The sequence below is a fragment of the Ochotona curzoniae genome, unplaced genomic scaffold, assembly GCF_017591425.1.
Source record: "Ochotona curzoniae isolate NIBS_2020 unplaced genomic scaffold, NIBS_Ocur_1.0 scaffold_4683, whole genome shotgun sequence".
Taxonomy (NCBI): Eukaryota; Metazoa; Chordata; class Mammalia; order Lagomorpha; family Ochotonidae; genus Ochotona; species Ochotona curzoniae.
The window spans coordinates 31,563,096-31,586,114 of record NW_024467121.1 but is presented as its reverse complement, the minus strand read 5'-3'; the positions used below and the strand labels follow the sequence as shown (position 1 = coordinate 31,586,114).

The following is a 23,019-nucleotide window of genomic DNA, read 5'->3' as shown; positions in this document are numbered from 1 at the left end:
AAAAAAGCACTAACAACCTTGAGTACATCACTAAAGTTGAATCACAATTTCCTTGGTTGTAAATGGGAATCCCTTTTCTTATCTACTAGAGATAGAGTGGATTCAATGGTATGGTTAACAAGAAAACTGTCTAGCACCCAACAGCTACTAAGAAATAACAGTAACTCCTTAGGTCAGATTGGGATTCTCTACGAAGGCAACTAAATAGCATTTACTATAGATCAAGATCCCAAACGACCCACAATAAATTCACAGACAACTGGATTGTTCACATATTGGATCATTTAAAAAAGAAATCTACATTCACCTGACGACACCATTACATATTTGGACTTCTTTTGAACATTTATTAAAAAAGCAAAATGTATGTTCATCTGAAATAGAACAGTTAAAAATGGTAAAGCAATACAAACAACTTGTTCCTAGCAGCATCCAGTCATTAGACTCTCCCGCCCTGCTCGTCAGTCTGTTCCTGGTAGGCTCAGCCTTTGCGGAGCTTACCCCTGCCCCCTCCCTCCTCATAGTGCAGGTACAACCCCATTTTATAAAATTAACAATTTAAGGTTAAATAAGCTTAAATAAGGGTGTTAAATACAAGACACTTCATCAAAGCTTCTGTACAAAGATAAACAAATCTGGCACTGTACAAGTGATGCCGCTGCTTCCCAGCACACAGGGGCTCTCTAACAAGTCAGCAGTTTTACTCTTGTTTTCTTTTTCTTTTCCAGCAGAGCAACTATACAAAAGTGAACTAAGAGTTGAAGTGACTACTGACAACTCGGTGAGCCATTGACAAGGCATATGTATCTTTTTCATTTAAAAAAAAATCAGAACACTGTTAATATTCAGGCACCGTTTTTTTTTTTCTTCCTGCAAATAAATAAGTCTCTAAAGTAACTGCATTTGGACGACTGTTAAACATATCAGTGCTTTTTCAAAATTTACCCCAACAAAAGCTTTTCCAACTATTTACTATGTGTCCTTTCTTATTGCTATGATAATGTTGGCTGTGGAAATAAAACTACTGTACATCCAAAAAAATAGAGCACCTTTAACATTAAAGTATATGTCTGATTATTAGTTTTCATGTTTATTTTACAACACTGAAGCTCAAACTATGGTAAATTGCTTTAACATCTCTACCAGGTCACCTGATATATAGGAAATCTAACCCACATCTCTTTCCTCCAGAGGTAAGCCCATGCCACAGCATCATTTAGTAGAGTCTGAAAGACAAAGATCCCAACTAACACCAGGGTTTACATTCATCTTCACACTGGGAGTTACATTCAATATTCACATTAGCACTGCTCTCTGCTATGGCTACCAAGAAAAGAGACGAAGTTCTTTATCCTGCTGGGGTGAATGGTGCTACATTGAATGGAAGAGCAAAAACATCTACAGTTGGTTAACAGCACACTGAAGACACACATTTGCAACTTGGAAGGGACATCGGGCATCCCCGATGGTCCCACAAAGCGGTGCACGCTGGTTAAGGTTTCTTGTCAATGGTGTTGAAAAACCATTCTGTGAATTTCCGCAGCTGAGCCGTGGCAGTCTGGGACTCCTCCTGCAGCCGCATGTTGTCTTGTCGCAGGTGTTGGACTTCAGCTTGCAGAACGGCCTTGTCCTGTTTTTCCTGGACGAGCAGAAGTAAATCAAGTCATTGGTACTGACAGGCACACTCATTCTGAAGTTGGTGCCCAAGAATCCCTTACTTTCATTTTAATGTAGAGGGGAGAAAGGGTTTGCTTTCTTCAGTGATGTAACTTGCCTGCCCCAGATTTCTGCCACCAACGAAGGCATAGGAGCAATCCACTCTCTATATCCTCTCTTTTCGTTCCGTTTTGCTTCCAAGGGATGTCAAGATGTTGTTACATAGGAAGCTTAGTAGCCACGCTTTATTATATCCACTATCCCCAAATGGGAAGCTACAGTAAAGGGTGTAGCAAATGAACAGAGCTTTATAAGTGAAGTTACTACACAATATTGGTTATCACTGTCCTTGTTAGGTATGTTTCTAATAAAATGAGCAGCTGGCCTTTTACTTCACCTTATGCTTCTCCAGTCTACAGTATTTCCATAGTTGATTCTCAAAACTACACAAAAATTATCAACATTTTCAGAAGAATCACACCTGGAGTTTCCCATACAAGGGAATGGAAAATACGTAACACACAAGGTTTGGTCTCCTGATACTGAAGAGGGGATGCCTTGTCCCCAAAAGAAGTGGGTGGGTTGGGGATCCCTATTAGAGTGTGTCAGTGAGCATTTTATTTACTTTTTAATGATATCTAACTTGGTAGCTGACTGCCACCTGCACTGCTAAGCCAGGCTGAGTGGGGTCAGATGGTGATTATGGCGTCTTCAGGAGACATTCCACTCCCATAAGATTTCCTCTTTTATTCCTATTCCTTTCCCTGCCTTCCCTGATATTACTTGCCTCACCACTGGGACTGACAGTCCCTGCCCCAAGAAGGGGCTGTTACTGACCTCCTTGTGAGGACCAACCTCATTCCACACCACACTACCCTCTTTATGCTTATTCTGCCTCCCAGGATCTCTCATGCCTAGCTTGATTCAGAACCTTCCCTGTGCAACTGTCCACAATCAAATCTTCCATCAGCCTGTAGAACCCGGATTCTGCTATGAAGCCCATCTGCCCTCCTAACCTCATCTCTCAAATTCCCTTTATCTTCATGCTCTAACTAAGCCTGGCAGTCACAGAAGGACACGGTCCCTGGCAGCTTGTTATAGGGCTGGGTGGAAAATCTCCTTACTTTTCTCAGTATAGGCCCCTGCTCCTTCCTTTTGGAAAGCACACCAGTGTATTATTCGCATTAGCCCTCTTCAGGGAACTCTCTAATATACCCTGACCATCCAGGGCAGATTCTAGATTCACACTTCTCTTCTCCAACTCTCACTCTCATTGCTGATGGTTTGAAGTCCAGTTAGAAGTTCTATAAAATATCCTATAATCTCTCTACCGCTTTCTCTCAATGATCCTAAAATCCAGCACTCTCACACCCACAACCATATACTATATCTTGTGTTTGCTAACTTTATTTCCTCCTAAAGCAATTTTAAGCACCATCCCCTGTCTTCTAAAACTAACTTCTTTGGAGGCCAGCACAGTGGCACAGTGAGTTAAGCCGTCAGCTGTGATGGTGGACACCCATGTTGGATAGCCAGACGGAGCTTGCCCTACTTCTGATCTAGCCTCCTGCTATCATGCCTGGGAAGTCAGCAGAAGATAATCCAAGTCCAGCAGGGTGGCACAGCAAGCTAATCCTCCATGGTGCTAGCATCCCATACGGGTGCTGATTTGAGTCCTGACTATTCTGCTAATGGCCTGGGAATACAGCAGGGAGGCTCAAGATCTTGAGCCTCTGTAACTACACAGGAGCCCCAAAAGAAGCTCCTGGATCGGGCCCGGCAGTGTGGCCTAGCGGCTAAAGTCCTCGCCTTGAACACGCTGAGATCCCATATGGGCACCGGTTCTAATCCCAGCAGCTCCACTTCCCATCCAGCTCCCTGCCTGTGGCCTGGGAAAGCAGTCGAGGACGGCCCAAAGCTTAGGACCCTGCACCTGCATGGGATACCTGGAAGAAGTTCCTGGATCCTGGCTTTGGACCAGCATAGCATCAACTGTTGTGCTCACTTGGGGAGTGAATCATCGGATGGAAGATCTTCCTCTATGTCTCTCCTCCTCTCTGTATATCTGACTTTCCAATAAAATAAATAAATCTTAAAAAAAAAAAAAAAAGAAGAAGCTCCTGGATCCCAGCTTCAGACCAGCCCAGCTCTGACTGTTATAACCACCTGGGGAGTAAGGTGGTTACCTTTCTTTCTCTCCTTTCTCCATAACTCTTTAAAGTAAAAATAAATCTTAAAAAAAATGGCCCAAGTAATTGAGCCTCTGACACCCAAATGGGAGAGCCAAATGGAGTTCCTGCTCTAAGCTTCAACCTGACCCAACCCTGTTTGTTTGTTTGTTTGGTTGTCACATTGGCTTGCAAATAAATAAACACTTCATTTGTCTTCAGTATCTTCTCCTCTAGCAATATCTAAGCCACAACTACTATTCTTTTTCATTTCCATCAGTCTCCTTCAATTCAGCTTATTCTGTGACACAATGTAGTTACATCTTATACATACCCCATGGTCTTTGTCTTTCCCTCCCCTTAGCGTGGCTTCTTGCCTAAACAATGGTACTGGTTAAATCCAACTTTCCAGCTAATTTAGATCCTTAGCTAAAGAGAAGGTGACCAGCATCCAGTTTGCTTGGGGTTTGGCTAAGTTCATCACTCAAAGCTTCATATCCTGGAAAACCTCTGACCTGTAGGCAAAGTGCGATAGTCTCTCCCCAAAGAAAATCTGTCCCCTGCAGAAAACCAGAACTCTGCTAACACAAACATTTTAATTTATGTATAAATTTAAATGTGCCTTTAGCCTTGCTTGGCAATTCTACCAAACACATCTGATCAATTCCTCTTATACTCCTTTATGTTCAAGCTTTTCATATAGATTGAGAATCTTTTACTTAACATGCTTTGACTATAAATGTCTTAGATTTTGTAGTAGCTATACATGCAAAATGAGACAGCTTAGGCACAGAACTCAAGTCTAAACATGCAATTCATTTGTTTCATATACACCTTTTGTATAATGCTTGATGAAAATTTGATACAATATTTTCCGTGTGCTTTTGTTCTGTGAATCACATGAGGTCAGGTGTGAAATTTTGCATTTGCAGTGTCACGTCAGTGTTAAGAAAGTGTTGAATTTTGCAATATTTTAGATTTTGAATTTTTTGATTAGGGATGCTCAAACTATACTCTCTACCACCACATTTTTAGCTTGCGACTGGAAACAAAAAAAGAGAAACAACCAAAGGAGAACTGGGTCAACTTGTGCAAACTAGGTGTGTGCAAATGTGTGCATGCATGTGTGTACACATATGTGCCCATTACATATTCACAAACATGAAGACATGCTCTGCACTGTGTGCTGTCCCAACTCGCTGAGGCAGCTTCCTGCTTGGGCACTCAGGCAGGCGTCCACTCACTGGCTATCCACCTTATCATGATTTCCTTCTCAACTTGATCTTTTCTATCAGCGTTCATACCAACTGTAACTTCTCCCTTCTTCAAAAGTCAAACCAAACCACCATGATACAGGCCTTCCTGCAACACCCTCCAGCTGTAGCACTGCTTTCCATTACCGTACACAGCCAAAGGCACCCAGCAGGGCTGATGGTGTGATAGGAGCATCTGTGGGTGAAGGACTGAGATTCTTTTGAGTGCTGCCCACCCAGGTTGGTGGCAAAAGCCACATTCTCAGGGTGGGGAGGATGACCCAGCAAGAGGACAGTGCTCTTAGGGCTCCTGAGCAGGAGCGAACTTTTCTTGGGTCACCTCATTTGCAGTGGGTTCCAACTGGCTGACTCATGAACCGAGACATGGTGGCCTGCAGTTCTCCTTCCTGACGCTAGTGAGCGGCCATACTCAGGGCTCATCCTCACCCATTCACTTTCATTGTAGGGCAGGAAATGATTTAGACCACAGAAGTCTTCCTTTCTCATGTTTACTGGGTCTTGGCTAGGGCAGAGAGTTGACTTTCCCGAGTCTTTTCATTTATTGTGACAGTTAAAAGGGGTGGCTTTGACAGAGAGAAACAGTTCTGGTTGTACTCTTGTGAGGTTACTTTACCTTCCGAAGGTCAGTTTGGAGTTGGCGAAGAATTAATTCCAGCTGATTAACTTTGCCAGTCAGTGTTGATGGAGAATGCTCCCTAGCAAATAAGGATATAATTAGAAAGACTCAAGAGAGGTAAAGTTTCTGTTGGCAAAGTTTTCACACAAAGTTCAATATTGCCTGTGCTTAAAACCCAGAAAGGAAACAATGCCGGGTTAGATTGGGAAAGTGCCCACATTGCTGCTGCTTTGGGGGGAAATCCTCCTGGGACTGTATATATTTATTTATTTATTTTTAAATTATTGATTCATTTATTGTAAAGTCAGATTTACACAGAGGAGAGACCCAGAGAAAGATCGATTTGCTGACTCACTCCCTAAATGGCCGCAACAGCTGGAGCCAGCAGCCAGGAGCCTCTTCCAGGTCTCCCATGTGGGTGCAGGATCCCAAGGCTTTAGGCCATCTTTAACTGCTTTCCCAGGCCACAAGCAGGGAGCTGGACGGGAAGTGGAGCAGCTGGGACATGAACTGGCACCCATATAGGATCCTAAAGCATATAAGGCGAGGACTTTAGCCTCTAGGCTACTGTGCTGGGCCATGGGATTGTACATATTTAAAAAGAGGTTCATAACCTGCACAGATATATAGGTTGCAAAGACAAAAGACAATTATTTAAATGAGTTTTGCCAACTGGAATAGAGTTGGTCAGAATGAAGACCTAGGAACTAAATACAGGCTCAGTTTTTCCACCTGGCCTTTCCCTGTCATGAAATTCATTATGCGTAGCTCTGTGTTAAGGTGAATAGGTAAGTGGATTGTAACACAGTTCAAATAAAGTGTAATTAGGAAAGATAAACACATCATGAAGCTGGGGAAATGAGCTGGTGTCTTCCCCACATACTTCAGTAGAAGGTTTGGGACCTGGTTAAGGATCACTGTGGGAGTAACCATTCTTAACACATGATCATACATGGCCCAAAAAAGGAAGGCTGCTTATTGAGGCACTCCTGCCTTGTGCTATCACAGTAATTAGGCAGTAGATGCCTAGCCTGAGGCCTCTTCTGCCCTTTCTCTGCCAGTGAGTCTGGCCAAGTGGGTGCTGGGCTTCACATGGTGGCAGTCAGGATCTGCCCACAGAGCAGAATGGTTATGCAGCCAACTTCCCAGCAGAGAGGAAGCCAAGTCAGTAACACTTAGTCTCTTCTCTGGATCCTTCAGGACTATGGGAAAGGCATGGTGGAAGACTGGCTCCTCTCTGGGATAAAGTTAGCTGAATCCTTGTTTATCACTGGCTTGGGACAGCAGGAAGGATAGGGGTCCACAGGGGCTCACATACCCACTGGCGTCCATGAACTCTTTGCCACTGCTTGGATCTACACACAAGGGCAGATCCTGGTCCCCTTCTAGTTCCTGCCCATGTTGCATATCTGTCATGGTGCAGAAGGATGCCATCCGCTGGTCTGAGGGAAGGGAGAAACACACACGCATACACACAGAGGATTAGTGCTGGCCACAAGCCAACGTTTTCTTATGGAGATGAATTTAGTGGCTGAATGAAACAACTTCCCCATTACTGCCCTACTTTAAATCAAAAGAAAGAAAAAAAATATGAAGTCAGGCAAGCTTCTGGCAATGAGAAAGCATGAAGATTGGCTGTCCTATTGGGCTGGATGGCATTTGCACATCACAGTCACAGGGACAATTAGCAGATACTGGATTTGCTAGAGCCAATTTGCTTTCTTCTTTCCACATCCCAAGAAAAGCCAAAGCTGTTGGCTGTGCATGAAGTAGCAGAGTTGGATGATGACTTAGCTGGCTCACAAAACCAAGGAAATAGACCCTCTCTTGAAGTTCTCTCCAGTCCCAGAGAACACTGTCCAGATAGGATAGCCAGGGCACATGTCCCCCTGTGCAGCCCCAACCCTCAGAGCGGAAATCACCATGCAGACGTGCAGACACATGAAATGTAGAAAAGAGGTTACAGAATATCAAGAGCCAGTGACCAGCTCCAAACAATCACCTAGATAGGACGTGTTGTGACAAAGCAGCCCAAGTTCTTCATCTGAGTCAAAACCTGAAATAAGATTTAGAATTTTCCTGTGAACAGGAATATTTGTGACCTTGAAAATTTCTGGGGCTCACATAAGGCTGAATTAATGGGACTATGTAAAGTATAGTCTGTGTGTGTGTGTGTGAGACAAAGAAAGAGAAGCAGACACACACAGAAGGGTGGGAGACAAAGAAAGAGGAGAATAAGAGAGAGAGAGAGAGAGAGAGAGAGAGAGAGAAAGCAGACCCCTGGAACCAACATTATGCAATGCCAAACAATGTGGAGAGAGTACACATTTCATGTTTAATTATCCTTCTTGGAACCAGGGCTGTAGTGTGGTATGCCACACACACACAGGTCTAAGTATAAGTATACACACTTCTGGTTTTCACTTCCATGACTCACTCCACAAATATAAAAAGGTGACAATGATAGAGATTAGCTAAGATATCTGACTAGTAAGGCTTAGAAGAAAATTGGAGGATTAATAGTTTTAATGATCAGTACGACTTACACAGGGCCATTTTTTGTTCTTGACACAAGGAAGTTTGTATTCCATTGTGGATAGCTAGATAGGAAAGGGATCAGCACAGTTTTCAGGATGGGTACAGACTGACCCAGCTCTCAGGGCTGAACACTGGCCCAGAACACTGGTTCAGAAATGCTGAATGTTGTATAGAAAGTCTCATTTTTCAACCTTATGGAAGGGAGAGGCAGGAATCTCCAGAGATTCCTCCCCACCCCCACCACTTATTTCCTGGTATCTCTTCCCTTGGTTTCTATGCACATGTGCAAATCTATGGTTGCCATCTAAAGAATACAGCAGGAGTGTTACTGCTGCCACAGTCTTTTTCATACAATTTGATTAATGGTAGAGAAATTGCACTTGGGTCCGTGTCAGGCTGGCTCTGTTCTTAATTTATCCCATTCGGTCTCCCTCTGGCTGCTGGTGGAGCCTCCTAATGAGGCTACCTGCTTGTTTGGTTTATGGAGGGTCAGGCACTTCCAGTTAATTAAAAAGGATGGAGGTGCTGAAGCTGCCAGGCACTCACAAAGGTAAGCCGGGGCTGTGGGCAGAGTGCCGAGAGCATACTCTGCACTCCAACAGAGGCTGGGCCCTCCTGGAAGTCAGGCTGAGCTCACCCAGTGACTGATTGCTCAGGGAGTCCTACATCCACGTGCTCCCTTTCCTGACACCTGTCACAGACACACAGATATCCCTCAATCATGCTTTTTTGCAAAGCTCCACACCTCAGACTTTCCACAACACGATATCCATTCTATTACCATCCATTCCTGAGACAGTCATGCTATCAATTTGCTACTAAACAGTAGCGTTTTTGCATATAATACAATAATCTTTAAGATTACCAGTATGATTTGGGCATTATCTACCTACCTCGCCACATGATCTAATGTGCACAGCAGATGTGGGAAACAAAGGGAATACTGATGAGGGGTGAGAGGCTAAAAGAGACCTCAAGCAGGGAAAGATATCACATTTAAAACAAACCAATACATCATGAACTTCACTACTGAAAAAAAGGAACGACCAGGAAACTGGATAAAGAATTTGCACCATTCTTTACATATCTGTGTCTGATGGACAAATCCAAGTAACTGAATGAAAACGTCTTGCTTTACTTCCTGTATTTTTGTCTTACTTCACAAAATACATGCGTATTTTACTGAAACAGAACTTGTTTCTGGCAGTCATTCAGATATTCCTTGGGGAGAAACAAGGTTCTACAGTTCAGGTCGAAAGAAGCCAAAAATAGTTGTGCCAGTAATGTGATTCTACAAAGAGGATTTCATTTTGGATGAGAAAGGCTTGGGAGGTGAAATGCAAATAGGATAGTACCTGGTCAAGCACAGACACTAAACTACCTTACTAAGTCATGATTCTCAGCCATGGTTTCCAGTCGAAGCTTGCTGCCTCCACAATGTATTTCACTGACGACAAATATCTGGTCAGCAAGTGATTGCTGAGATTGGCACTTAATGGCCCAAGCAAAACCACAAAAAGGACAGGCACCAGAATGTTAACTTTAAGAACACAGCACAGCGCATCCTTTCTGCTCTTTTCTGCGTAGTCAGATTCCTGGGAATGTGAGATCCTGGGAGTGGCTTATATGCAAAACATTCCATCTTTTAGATTATTTCCATGTCGGTTAATTCTTTTGGGGCACTTAGCACTAAACCAGATGAAGACCAGATAGTAGGCAGGTACATATCCATCTACAGCTAAGATGGCAGAAACTGAAAATAACTGCCACGAATCCATCTGGGCTGTCCGTGGCACCCAAAGGTAAGGCCACATCTGGCTCAGAGGCAGAACGGTCTGATGGACTAGTGATGGCTGCCAAGGGTGAGGAGTAAGGATACCCGTGCCTGTACCAGGCATTTGCTGTGTGAGATAAATCAGTTCGAGGCTAGTATAAACCTCCTCCACAAACAACGCTGTTCCAACATGTCTGTCAGAACCATAAACTCAAGACAAGCTGAGTTTGTGGCGACACGTAAGAAGTGAAAGGGATGCCTTCTGACACTTGTGTTTATTGGCTTGTTAGGAAGCTGACTTCACTGACGACTGAGAAAGAAAAAACAAAAGTGACACTTTCTTTTCTTCTTCTTTTTTTAAGATTTATTTATTTTCATTACAAAGTCAGATATACAGAGAGGAGAGACAGAGAGGAAGATCTTCCATCTGATGACTCACGCCCCAAGTGACCCCAATGGCTGGTGCTGCGCCAATCCGAAGCCAGGAACCTGGAACCTCCTCCGAGTCTCCCACGCGGGTGCAGGGTCCCAAAGCCTTCAGCTGTCCTTGACTGCCTTCCCAGGCCACAAGCAGGGAGCTGGATAGGAAGTGGAGCTGCTGGGATTAGAACCGGCACCCACATGGGATCCTGGCGCACTCAAGGTGAGGACTTTAGCTGCTAGGCCATGCCGCCGGGCCCGACACTTTACTTTCAATGAAAAAAATACTTAAGTCCTCAAGCAGCCCACTGATGAGCAAAGATAATAGCCTTGGATCTACCTCTGGGAAAGTGAATAAGGCAAAAAGCCTTCAAAGTGGCCTTGAAAATGGCCAAGTTCTTGGGCCCATCAGCCCATGCGGGGGGCCCAGAAGAAGCTCCTGGCTTCAGGCTGGCCCAGTTCCCAGTTCTACCTGTTAGGGCCATTTGTGTAGTGAACCAGCAGATGGAGGATCTCTCTCTCTCTGGCTCTCCCCTTTGTGCAAATCTGCCTTCCAAGTAAAATATGAAAATCTTCTTTTTTAAAAGTAGCTCTTATTTAGCATATACAATTACCATGTCAGACTGAAATGATTTAAATTTACTTTTGAGATGATTTAGGTTGGTTTGCTGTATTACTTTTGACTTTTACTTACACAGCATTCATTCTTCTCTAATTATATTAGTACTGGGAGTTTCTGAGTATGTAATATATTGTTTATGTTTATACACATGCATGCAGAAACACACATACACAGAGTGGTCAAACATTAGTAAGTATAACAATTTCAGGCTGAAAGTTCAGAACTGAAAAGTTCTAGTCAGAATAATTTGTGCTTATTATGTTGAGGGATTAGTGCACAATGAAGATACGCACATTAAAACAGCTTGTGTGGAACCTTTCCCAATTACAGTGATGTCTGGGATGTACGAGCCATTGCTTTGTTCATGTCTCACATACAGGTATTCATGCACAAGCACACACACACATCCATCATGGAGACGTGGAGGAAGACAGGCTTAGGAATAGGGCAAGGACACAGAATTCAGCTCTGATGGTGTGCTTGCATTTTACCCATTAAGTCTGTTTACTCTGAAACGTTACCTGCTCACAAACGCTGGAGAACACACTAATTCACCTTTCTGGAGAATACAGATAGAGGAGAGCTGTTATCGATTCCAGGCATCTTACAGAGATTCCACTTCTCTGCTTCACTAAGAGGCAGGCTGGTTTTGTTTGTTTGTTTGTTTGTTTGTTTGTTTTGTTTTAGATTCATTTTGTTCCAATGACCTTTTTTTTTTTTTTTTTTTTGGTGGGTGGATGGCCCTCCAATTAGGTTTTAGATACAGCGCATCTGAAAATACTGACAGTACACTGACCCCATGCCATAGCCTCACGGCACACCCACACTGTAGGGTATCGGCCCACAGGGAACTGCAGCTGCCTGATACTGCCCAGCATCACAAGGGTATTGTGTTCAGATCCCTGGCCTGGGACAAGCATAAAACTCAAAATCTGAAGAGCATTTTCTGCATCAGTAAAGTTGAAAAGAAACACACACACACACACCCACGCATACACACGCACGCGCGCAAGCACAAACGCTGTGTTGAATTCAAGTCTAGGAGGGCTGCATACATGCCTTATGTAGAAAGAGGACATAGCAGAGGACATGCTAAGTCCCGCACAGGTGGCTGAATGATCATCTCCAGTGACGTTACTCAGGATTTCTAATGAGCAGAGGGTACATCTCACCACCCACCGACAAAGCAGTGCATAACCAAAGTATGAGATGGGGCTCAGACAGCTTTTGGAAGTTGAGAGCCACAGCACAGGCAGTTAGTCAGGTGTGCTGGGTTGATGATTTTGGCAGACAATATTCAAATTAGCATCTGTCTTCCAGTCCTATGAACAGACTTCTCCATTTAAAAAAAAATTAAAAATTTAATTTGGGGGTAGAATCTGGTTATCTATACATTTACCACATTTTGATATGCTGCATAGTATTTCTCTATCGGAAGCTTTCTTTTTTGGGTAATTTCCTATTGGCACAGTCTCAAGAATTAGACTTCTGGTCAAAGGTGTATGTGTGTGTGTGGGGTCCTTTTGTTAGCTTTAGATAGCTATTGTCACACTGCCGGAGTGCAAAGACGGATCACTTTGTAATCTTTATAATGATACCAGCTGTGAGTAGTCTGCATTACTTCCCAGAGCTGTTGCATCATTTTTCAGATTCAAAAGGTGTGAGCTGGTAGCTCATTAGCGTTTAAATATACATGTGTACTGCCAGGCTTCCACATATTTCTTTTGGACTTCTGCTTTTGTGAACTGCTTCTATATGCATTTTGTTTATTACTGATTTGCTGGTTTTCTGCCAGTAAATCCCTTTATCTACTTCAGGTACCATGGTCTCACTTGCCACATTTATTATAAATCTTTTTCTATATAGTCCAGTTATTTCTTGTTTTAATGTTCTCTTTTAGGCTCATAAAAAATTTTATCTGGACCTTTTATATTCTATAGATTCTCATCTTACTCAATAACCAAAGCATTACCTTGCTCCTAAATTAGTTATCTTTTATTTTTTTCTAAAACTGACTTTCCTAATTTCCAAATCCAAACAGAGTACATAAATTGAGCTTTTAAATATATTCATATTTCTGTCTGAGTTTTTAATTTTTCTTCTGAAGGATTCATTTCTATTTTTGAATGGTTACATTACTGATTTATGACACTTTTGTGGAATATTCTTTTATGTAGTTTCCAAATGGTTCAATTAAATTTTTTAACATATACTTTAAATAACTGAATAGAAACTGCACTAATACACAAGTTAATTCTGGAAGGATTGTCTCTGCTACTACAAAGCTTTCTATCCATTCCACTCCTTGCTAACTTTAAGATTTCTCAGTATTTGAAATGTATCTTAGGTTTCTCACATTATAGTTCTTTTTTTAAAAGATTTATTTTTCTTGCAAAGTCAGATATACAGAGAGGAGGAGAGACAGAGAGAAAGATCTTCTGTCTGTAAGGTCATCTCCCAAGTGACCACAATGGCCGGTCTGGGCCAATCTGAAGCCAGGAGCCAGGAACCTCCTCCAGGTCTCCCATGAGGGTGGAGGGTCCCAAGGCTTTGGGCTGTCCTTGACTGCTTTCCCAGGCCATAAGCAGGGAGCTGGATAGGAAGTGGAGCTGCCGGGATTAGAACTGGAGCCCATATGGTATCTTGGCATGTTCAAGGTGAGGATTTTAGCCACTAGGCCACTGTGCCAGGCCCCTCTCACATTATAATTCTAACAGTGGCTTAATTTCTACCACATATGTAGTTCTATCTTGTTGCTATGTCTAAGATGCCCCTCGTGCATGTCAGAGGAGACTGTCTGACAGAGAGCTGCTAACAATTCCTCTGCACTGTGTATCCCAGCCACCCCACCCACGAGGTGACACACTCTATCTCCCTTCCTCTGGAATCTGACTGCTTTGGGGACCTGTGTTGACCAACAGGACAGGGTAGATAAAACGTGTTTGAGACTTTTAAGACTTCACCTGAGGAGAAGGCAGAGTTCTTGGCTTTGCTGTCTTGATTCTCTAAATCTTGCACATTCTCACCAAATTTCCTCATAGCTGCAAATTCTGCACTGATTTTCACAAACCAGAGTCTTAGATAGGATGCTACCCTACAGAGTGGCATCAACGCTCACATTTCAAACACAATATTGACTTTATATTATCTTTTCAATAAGCATTAAGGATTGTATAACCAAAGTCTAATCTGGCAGATATATTTTCGTATTATTTCTGCGTAACTCGTGTATTAATGTACCTGACAGCATGGGGTGATTCAACTTTTCTTGTTAGTTTTTTCTCCTTTTGTGTGAGTGGGCCAACTAAAATATGTATTCTGACTTTAGGGCTGAGAAGTTGTCATATGAACAAAACCATCAACCAGATAGTTAGGACTATAAGAAGCCTCACAAGCTCTTTGGGAAAAGTTCATTATTTCATAGAAGATTAAAAATCAAAACAATGAAGCAGAGGCCATAGGGCATTGTTACTGAATATTCACTGACTTAATACCTGTGAAGTGCGTACTTAACAATGAGGGTGACGAGTGAACACATCACGACAGTTAGATGGCTTGTCCAGGGCTCACAGCCCAGCCTCAGAGCTACATCAATTGCTGGACTGGCGCTTCAGTCCCTCACTGTGGCCCTTTGCTTTCTCTACCCTTCTGAAAAGATCCATTTCACAGCCATGATTTTACTCTGAAGGATAATGTGAAGGGGGGATGGGGTGGTGGGGATCTAAGCAAAGCCACACATGATAGAGAATATAGGGAGAAGGTGACAAATATTGCTTCAGCTCTCAAAAACTGAGCACAAAACACACAAGGATGTCAGGAGTGAAAACCTATGCTGAGCTGGGACAGCTCTAGCTTTATGTGTGTGAACATCTAACAACCACCTGCTTCTTTCTACCAGCTCTTCACATTTGATAAGCTTGCTATGTGTTTGATAAATAAATCTAATACAAATAAAACAAGCAACTTTCCCTTGAGAAGCTCACCATTTAATTTTAATAAGAAGAGACAGAGTGAATAAAGCAGAACTCATTGTGGCAAGTACTACATAGATATTTATGCAGTGAGGAAACACAAAGGACAAAATAGCTGTTCATATACATTAGCCCCCTTTGAGTATGATTTCACTTGGTGTCACTATAGTTTTTATAAAATGAAAAATCCAAGAAATAAATGATTCATAAGTTTTAGACTGCATGCCATACAGAGTAGTGAAATCTTGTGCCACCTTGCTGCGTCTGCCTCTGTACAGGGTCCTCCATTTGATGTGCCCACTCTGTATACGCTGCCCAACATTCAAGTGTCACTTAGTGGCCTCCTGGTTATTAAAACAACACAATGCTTATAGTTAAGCCACTCTTATTCTATTTAGTAATAGTCCCAAAGCACATGTGTAGTAACGCTGGCAATTTCATTACAGTATGTTGTCACAATATATTTTATTAGCTATTGCTGTTAATCTGCTACTGTGTCTACACTATAAAAGTTATAAAAGTTAAACCTGAAAAAGAAAGTTAAACCCTATCATAGGTATGTTTGTATAGGAGAAAACATTCAGGATAGGGTTTGGTACCAGCTGTGGTTTCAGCTATCCACGGAAACTCTTAGAATACACTACCTGCAGATAAGGGAGCGCTGGTATGTTCCCTAAGGGGGTGGTAAGGTCTAGGCAGAGTAAGGAACATGCCAGAAAAAACACTGTTACCTGCCATCTGTTTTGCTTTCAACAGAGGTAAACATGGGTGCCACCTGTATTGCTTTCAACAGAGGCAAATATGGTGTTCTTGCGCTTCTGCTGCAGGCGTGGGGAGCCCAGAAAACGATTGCACCACGCACCTAGGCCTTCATAGTCGCTTCAGAACAAGGGTCTCACTACAAAGCAGATGGAACTTTCTGAAGCTTCCAGTGGGAGTGAGTGGTTTATAAAGTAGGAAACATCAAAAGTCCCAATATTGTCAAGGGAGCAGTGAGGACACATTCATGCTTCCTCTTATTTTCTTGGTATCCGAATCAATATTGACAGTGGATTTGAAGGGTACACCCATGGGTGCTCAGGACCTCATGCTCCCATGCCATAGACAAAGCCACTGACAAGGTATCTCTAAGTGGTCAGACACCATGAGCTCTCTCACAACAGCAAATCTCAACCTTCTGCAGCCTGGCTTCCAGGCCATCTGCCTTCCATCGCACAGAATATGGCTTCAGTTCCTGAGACTGGGTGCCATAGGTAAATGGGCAGGGCTACCCAACTGAAAAGCGGTGGAGGGGAAGGGGAGTGGGAGGCAGAGGCAGAATCCTCTCAGCCTGAGAGGCTGCACAGCAGGCTGCTGGGGGGAAGAGGTGCTAGGAGAGGTGCACCAGGGAAGGAGGACAGAACTGTCCCCACTTAAAGAACTCTGCCTGTTCTAGCTGTCTGCAACTCCAGGAGCAGCATTTGTCATGGTGAAACACATGGAATACAGCAGCATCTGGCTAACACTGACAGCAGTCATGAGCACAGGGGCCTCTGGTTTACACAGCATCACACATAAGGCCTTCACAATGCAAGCAGAGCAAGCATCTTGTGTTTCCTGTGTACCTTCATCTGTGTGCTGGACAAAGGGTATTACTCAGTGTTTTCAACCTCCTAACAATCAGAACAAAACTGATTAAAAACAAAAACAAAACAAACAGCATGGCAGCTCCTTGGAGACCAGCTGGCCACCTACACTTACTAATCCATGTTTCAGAGGAGGAAGCCATGGCTCACACAGGTAGACACAAGCACCAGTCAGTCAGGTCTCCGCAGCCCTTGCTCTGCCAGCACCAGCAACCTTACCCTGCTGAAAGGCCTCCCCTCCCAACCACCTCACTACATGTGAGGAAAACACTGCAGGCATCATTTGTAATCACCTGTCCTTTCTCACATAGGGGACAAAGAAGAAACAATGGGACTCTGGGATGGGCTGCCTGGTGTTCACTTTAAAAAATGGCATTGCCTTCCTTAGAGAATGCACTTAGCTGCAGTTTAGCCTTCCCTGCTTGTTTTCACCCTTATATATGGGCAAAGCAGCCCAAAACTTATAACTGGATGGCAGGGACACAGATGTGTTCCAAGAAGTTGCTGCGAAAGCCCATAGGTCACATGATCCCTTTGACAGGTGGCAAAGCCCAGTAGCGATCACGTCTTTACCTTCAAATGCCCGCGCAGCATCCACAAGGTGGGACCAATCTAACCCCGTGGCCGTGTCCGGGAGAGGCATCAGACTGGGATCTGTGCACTTGGACTTATCTGACAAGGACCCATCGGAGAACCAGAACTCATCTAAACACAAACAACAAAACCAGAACATTAGTCGTAGCACAGGCGCCCATGGCCCTTGCACTGCCAAGCCCCTCTCCCGGTTTGTCACATCCTAGGAACCCCCATCCCTATGCAGTCAGGCACAGCATGTTTACAGCCAGCTCCTTCCTTGCTCCAGCCAATCAGAGCAGAGGCTTCCTCAGCCTCACCCAGCGTCAATCTATCACAGCACACGCACAGAGAAACCCCATCCCACACCCAACTCTCAGTATGGCTAAACAAGTCTGTAAGACATCTCTGGTTCCCAATGAATAAGGCCACACTAAGCGACAGTATCCCCAGAGGCAAAGTATGGGGAAAATGGAGGATTGTCTCAAACAGTTATCCTCAGAGGGATCCAGGGCAATCAGGCCTGTGGATGGGATGGCAGGAGTCAGACCAACACTACACAGCTTTCCTCCAGCACATCCTGAGGACCCACGAGGAATGCCTGCTTCCCCCACAAGTGACTTTCCATTACTGTAAAAAAACAAAAAAGTGTGCAGTAATCTCTTCCCTGATGAATTCAAAGCTTATGGCAGAGCAAAGCTATCTAAACTGAGCATGACAACTTTCAGAAGTCCTGAATATCATTTTTTTATAAAGATGTACTGAGGTTCAATTCATTTTTATTGAGACAAAAAATAACATTATCTCACAGACTGTGCATAAAAATGGTATTTGGACTGTTCTGCCTTCGCCTTCGGACAGTTGTATCACCCACTAGCTATCCACAAACACCTCACCCACATGGACTCAAGGCCTGAGAGTTTCCCTCTGTACAAACAGGCCCTTTCCATTTGTTTTTCCTCTTCAAACCCTCATCGTGGTGCTTTCAGTGTTTACATCATTAATAAAACTAGTTGTTAAGAACTCTACATGTGCTGCAAAGGCTTCCGCTGGACTCTTTTTAACATGCCCTTTCTGAACTTGCCCAGAACCTTGCAAGCAGCTGCTTGCAAATGCGTCTGACTAATTAGACCAATCAAGTTAATGACCACCTGGTTGGCTGAGCCTGCAATGGAGTTAAGGAAGGGACATAATTAACCAAATGTACCTGTAATTTTTGTTCCCTCATCCTTTTGGGGAGCTGTGAAATTCTGGCATCTGGACTAACAGAGATGCATTGATATACTTGGCCTTCAGGACACCAAGCTTTCACACGTCTGACAAACACCGCTCTCAGGAGGCCTCCAACAGCTGCAACTCAGCCAATCCGTGCAATTTTCAATGCTATAATGTTGAACTGTGATAATATTCAACTGATTTGATCCCAGCCTGCACTTAGGTTCATTCCCCTCCCCACAAGTCCCTCACACCATCTTCCACGTACTCTTCTCTCCAATAACAACAGGCCTTATTCCCTCTGCTTGGTCCCTGCCAAGTGGGTGAGCCAGGAGGAGGAGGAGGATGCAGCAATGCAGGAGTGGGAGGGAAACACTCCAGGCTCAGTGCTGTCCTCTTCCCAAGGGTCTTCCTGGAAAAGGAAGGCATGGAAACAGTCTCCATCCAGAGGATGGTTGGGCTGAATCTGCTCTCAACTTCATTTTTAAACTTTGGGTCTAACTGATGCAGAAAAATAAGGAAACCCAGGATTTTCATCCACTTGCATATCTTTTTTATTTTTTAATATTTCTGAAACTCCAGACCTTTGTTCAATATAGGTTTTATGTATGGAGTGTAAGGCAATTCTATTAACCAGGCAGCCAGAACTTGAACCACTGATTTCCATGAGGCCAAGCTCCCAGGAAAAATGGAGTGTGTGTGTCCCAACTGTGTGATATAGGCAGCTGTTGGGCTGGCTGGAGGTGGCTCCAGGGAGCCTCCACTCTCCCTCCTTCACCAGCACGGAATGGGAACAGTTCTCCAGGAAGTACATTCTATCCATCATGTTTCACTAAGAAATGCCACTTCATAGGAGATAATCCTTCACTCCAACTTTGGGTACTCTTAAAGGCTAGACTCAAACCTAACATCTTTGCTGAACACTCTGCTTTCTTCCCTAACCCCACTGGACCACAATGTCTCTACTGGCACTAGTAAGAGCCAGGTAGAGATAAATCCTAAGAGAACAAAAGAGGCAAAATATAATGAAAATGGAGGGGATGGCAGACAATTCTGATTCAGAAGACGGGTGGGAGTCCCACGTCCCTCATGCAACACTGCTCCCAAATACTCAGTGGAGCAGTCTCTTCTGAGTTTTAGACTAAAAATATTCAAGCTTTGACTATTCCTAAGCACTTCTGAAGAACCATGATATATGGCTACTTGTAATCATGCCAAGGCGTAAGTTTGAATCTTAGAACTAAAAGCTGATGCAGAGTGCATGTATGAGTGGGTCCAGCTGTCTGCACAGTGGCTGTAGCCAGCTTTTGGATATAGCAAGTTGCACACACATAGACCACAGGCCAAGCAGCACTGCAGACTCTGGGACCTGACAAGACTTCAGGGTGCATACATCACCACCAAAAACAAACCCAGAGCTCCCCTCTTCCCTCCTACAATTTTTATACAGGATCAGAAAGCAAAAGGAGTGAACAGAGTTTGTGATCAAATAAAATTGGATCCCCCTTCTTCCAACTGTGAATGACACTGCTGCCTGTTCTATACTGTAGAACTGAAAAGATGACTTGTAATTGTAAACAGACATTTCTTTTTCCTAGAGTGTATTCAGGGCACTATCATGCAACAATTTATTCATGACATATTAATTAATTCTTAAAATTTATTTAAGAGGCAGAGAGACAGAACTCCAAAATCCAGTGGGTTGTTTACCAAATGTTTGCAACAGCTGGGACTTAGCCAGGCTGAAGTCGGCAGTGAGGAGCTCTAAACCAAATCCCCCATGTGGGTGGCAGGAATCCAGTTACTGAGCTCTCATGGCTGCCTCCCAGGGTCTGCACCAGCAGGAAGACCGAGTCTACAGCTACAGCTAGGTGTCAAATGGAAATAGGCATTATAAGCAGTGTTCTATCTTTCAGGCTAAACACATGTCCTCATGATGAATTTGATAAGTGACTTTCATATGTGGGGCACAATGTGGATAAAACAGGGCTCATCTTAGGAGCACTGCATTAAATGTGAGAAGGAAAGAAATTAAGAGTAGTAGTAGTAAGTCTTTTGCAGAAAATCATATGGGATAGAGTGACTGCAAAGCACGATGGCATGTTCAGGAAAAGCCAGAAAGTGATACTCAGGGTAAACTCAAGTGACCAGAAGGAGATTCTTGATGAAGAGGGTATTTCTTTCTTTCTTTATTTATTTTATTGGAAAGGTAGGTTTACTGAGCTAAGGAGAGAAAGATCTTCCATTCAATGATCCATTCCCCAAGTGGACACAATGGTTGGCCAAGCTGATCGGAAGCCAGGATCCAGGAGCCTCTTCCAGGTCTCTCACACAGACACAGGGTCCCAAGGCTCTGGGCCATCCTCCATTGCTTTTCCAAGCCACAAGTACAGAGCTGGATGTGAAGCGGGGCCACAGGGACACAAACCAGTGTCCATATGTAATCCTGGTACATGCAAGGCGAGGACTTTAGCTGCTAGGCCACTGTGTTGTGCCAAGAGGGAATTTCTTAATCTAAATCCATCACCTTTCAGGAAGCTGAGAGCTTAGTGTCAATGGCTATCTACATTCTTCCCTGAACAATCAAAGGGAGAATCACTTAAGCTTTCTTTTCTATTAGTTGGTAACTCTTTTTTGTATGTTTGCATTGTTTAGAACTTCAGGCCTGCAAAAATTCTTTCTAGTACTTTCAACTGCTGTGAGATATCACTAGTACCACTTGGATGGTATTTACTAAGCATCCTCTATTCTTACAGTCACACCTTCTGCCTCCCAAGAGCCTAGTCAAGTAGCACATAAGTACCAATGGTGAGGGTCTGGGAGCGGCTGGGATCTGGCAAATGCAATGCAAACCTGACAAGACAGTAATGATCAGCTGCCTGTGCTTTGTGACACACACATAGCCTGCCCAACTGCAAGCCTGAATCAATGCTGCATTTGCTGTCACACATCTACATCAAATATAATGGGACACTCAGTGTGCACAAGAGGTAACTACCAACTGACTTTATCTTGCATCAGTATTATTTTCAGAGGGAGTGAGTATAGAAAGAGAGGTGGCAAGTGAGGATGTTATTGAAAAGCACTTCTCTGGCACAAAGTGGACACATGGGAGGTCTTTGAAAAGTTCGTGGAAACTGCATATTAGGAAAAAGCTTTACATGAATTTCAAAAGATTTTTGTACCAAACTAAACTTGGGTTTGAACTCTATTTTTTATTAGTTTTTCGAAATTCCTCATCTGTTATCCTTCACCCTCTGGAGAAGGGTATCATTTTCTGCTAAACAACTCGCACTGCCTATGTGGCACATAAATCCACTTGAGGCCTCTTTCAAGACTTGCAAGTACAGGGAGGTGGCTGACGTTCAGGCACAGCCAGCGGAGTGGTCTGGGGATTGATTGTATGGCTTCCTGTGTGCTTCCCCCTGACCTGAAATCACAGTAGCAATCTGTAATGAGTCTGAGTTTGTAACTGTGCTTGTAAATGCTAAGGATTTTCCTAACAGCATTTCCTGGTGGTTAGGTATCTGACGTCTCTCCAGGAACCAACAGGTGTTGACTGCAGCAGAGACTGGGACATCTGAAGAAGGGGAAAAAAGTACTCTGCTCAACAGTCACAACTTAGCCTCCAAAGCTTAGGGATGCCCTCTTTCATGCCAACCTAGGCAAGGACTGTCTTGATGGTTGCTGACTGGTCCTATGTCACCTGCGACACAAAATGTCCAAGTCGATGCTTGTGGGCTGCAGTAACTTGTGTGAGTAGTAAATCCTGAGGTACAACACTAGCCCTTTGGATTAATCGTCAAGCTTTTTGGCTTCAAAGATCAAGGGGCATACTTTGTCAGTGCCTAGGTCAGACCTTCTAAGATCTGGAAACATAAATGATGACTGCTTTTATTTCTGAAATTTCTCATTATCTATCACCATAAAAAGATTTCAGAATTCTTTTGAAAATTCTGGTCTCAACAAAAACAAACCAGGAATCCTCTTTAAATTTCTTCTGCATCTGCCAATGGTGGAGACTGCATAGCATAAGTACAGGTGTCCCATCTGTCAGGGAGGAAAAGTTCATTAAAATGGTCTGCTTTTTCAATGCTGCTAGTTGCCTGGCCTGTGAACTCTGTGCTTAAATAACCACTCCCAGTTTTTTCTCCCCTACTTGGGTCAATGAAGACATTTGCTGGCACAATCTGCCAGTAAGGAAAACAAAAGCAATGCAGAAACATTGCAAAAGTGCTGTCAGTTGCTGGATTAGATGCTATTTGCACACTTCCAAGTGGAAGACATAAAGACAGAATACACTGCAGTGACTTCACAGGAAACAAGCATGAATCATGACATGAATCATATTCTCAACAAGTTTGTTAAGTATCTTTCTCACAGGGTTGGATTAAGACCTTGGTCTCAAGAGAAGATTTTGAGAGAGGTTCAAATCTGGGACTTCTCAAAGCTCAAAACATCTGAGAGAAAAGCCTGAGACTGTAAGGGTAACGTGAAGAAAAGGTGCAGAAATCAGCTTCTGGGGTGCACAGGGAAGGGAAGGCTGCTGGTCCTTTACCCAGGCTGC

The 23,019-nt window shown here is 43.6% G+C and overlaps 1 protein-coding gene across 2 annotated transcripts in view; it reads right to left on the bottom strand.

Moving 5' to 3' along the window:
- Nucleotides 1–270: 270 nt before the first annotated feature.
- The window catches only part of SIPA1L2 (signal induced proliferation associated 1 like 2), a 149,752-nt gene continuing 127,003 nt past the window's right edge, over nucleotides 271–23,019 (bottom strand). The window contains exons 18-22 of one of the 2 annotated variants that reach the window (XM_040967996.1): nucleotides 17,238–17,369; nucleotides 7,717–7,770; nucleotides 7,033–7,156; nucleotides 5,712–5,793; nucleotides 271–1,639 (exon numbers count right to left, since the gene is read on the bottom strand). In XM_040967996.1, coding sequence (XP_040823930.1) covers nucleotides 1,493–1,639; nucleotides 5,712–5,793; nucleotides 7,033–7,156; nucleotides 7,717–7,770; nucleotides 17,238–17,369 — 539 coding nt within the window. In that variant the 3' untranslated portion in view covers nucleotides 271–1,492. The remainder of the gene's footprint in view (nucleotides 1,640–5,711; nucleotides 5,794–7,032; nucleotides 7,157–7,716; nucleotides 7,771–17,237; nucleotides 17,370–23,019) is intronic. The other variant, XM_040967997.1, reaches the window with a different exon arrangement.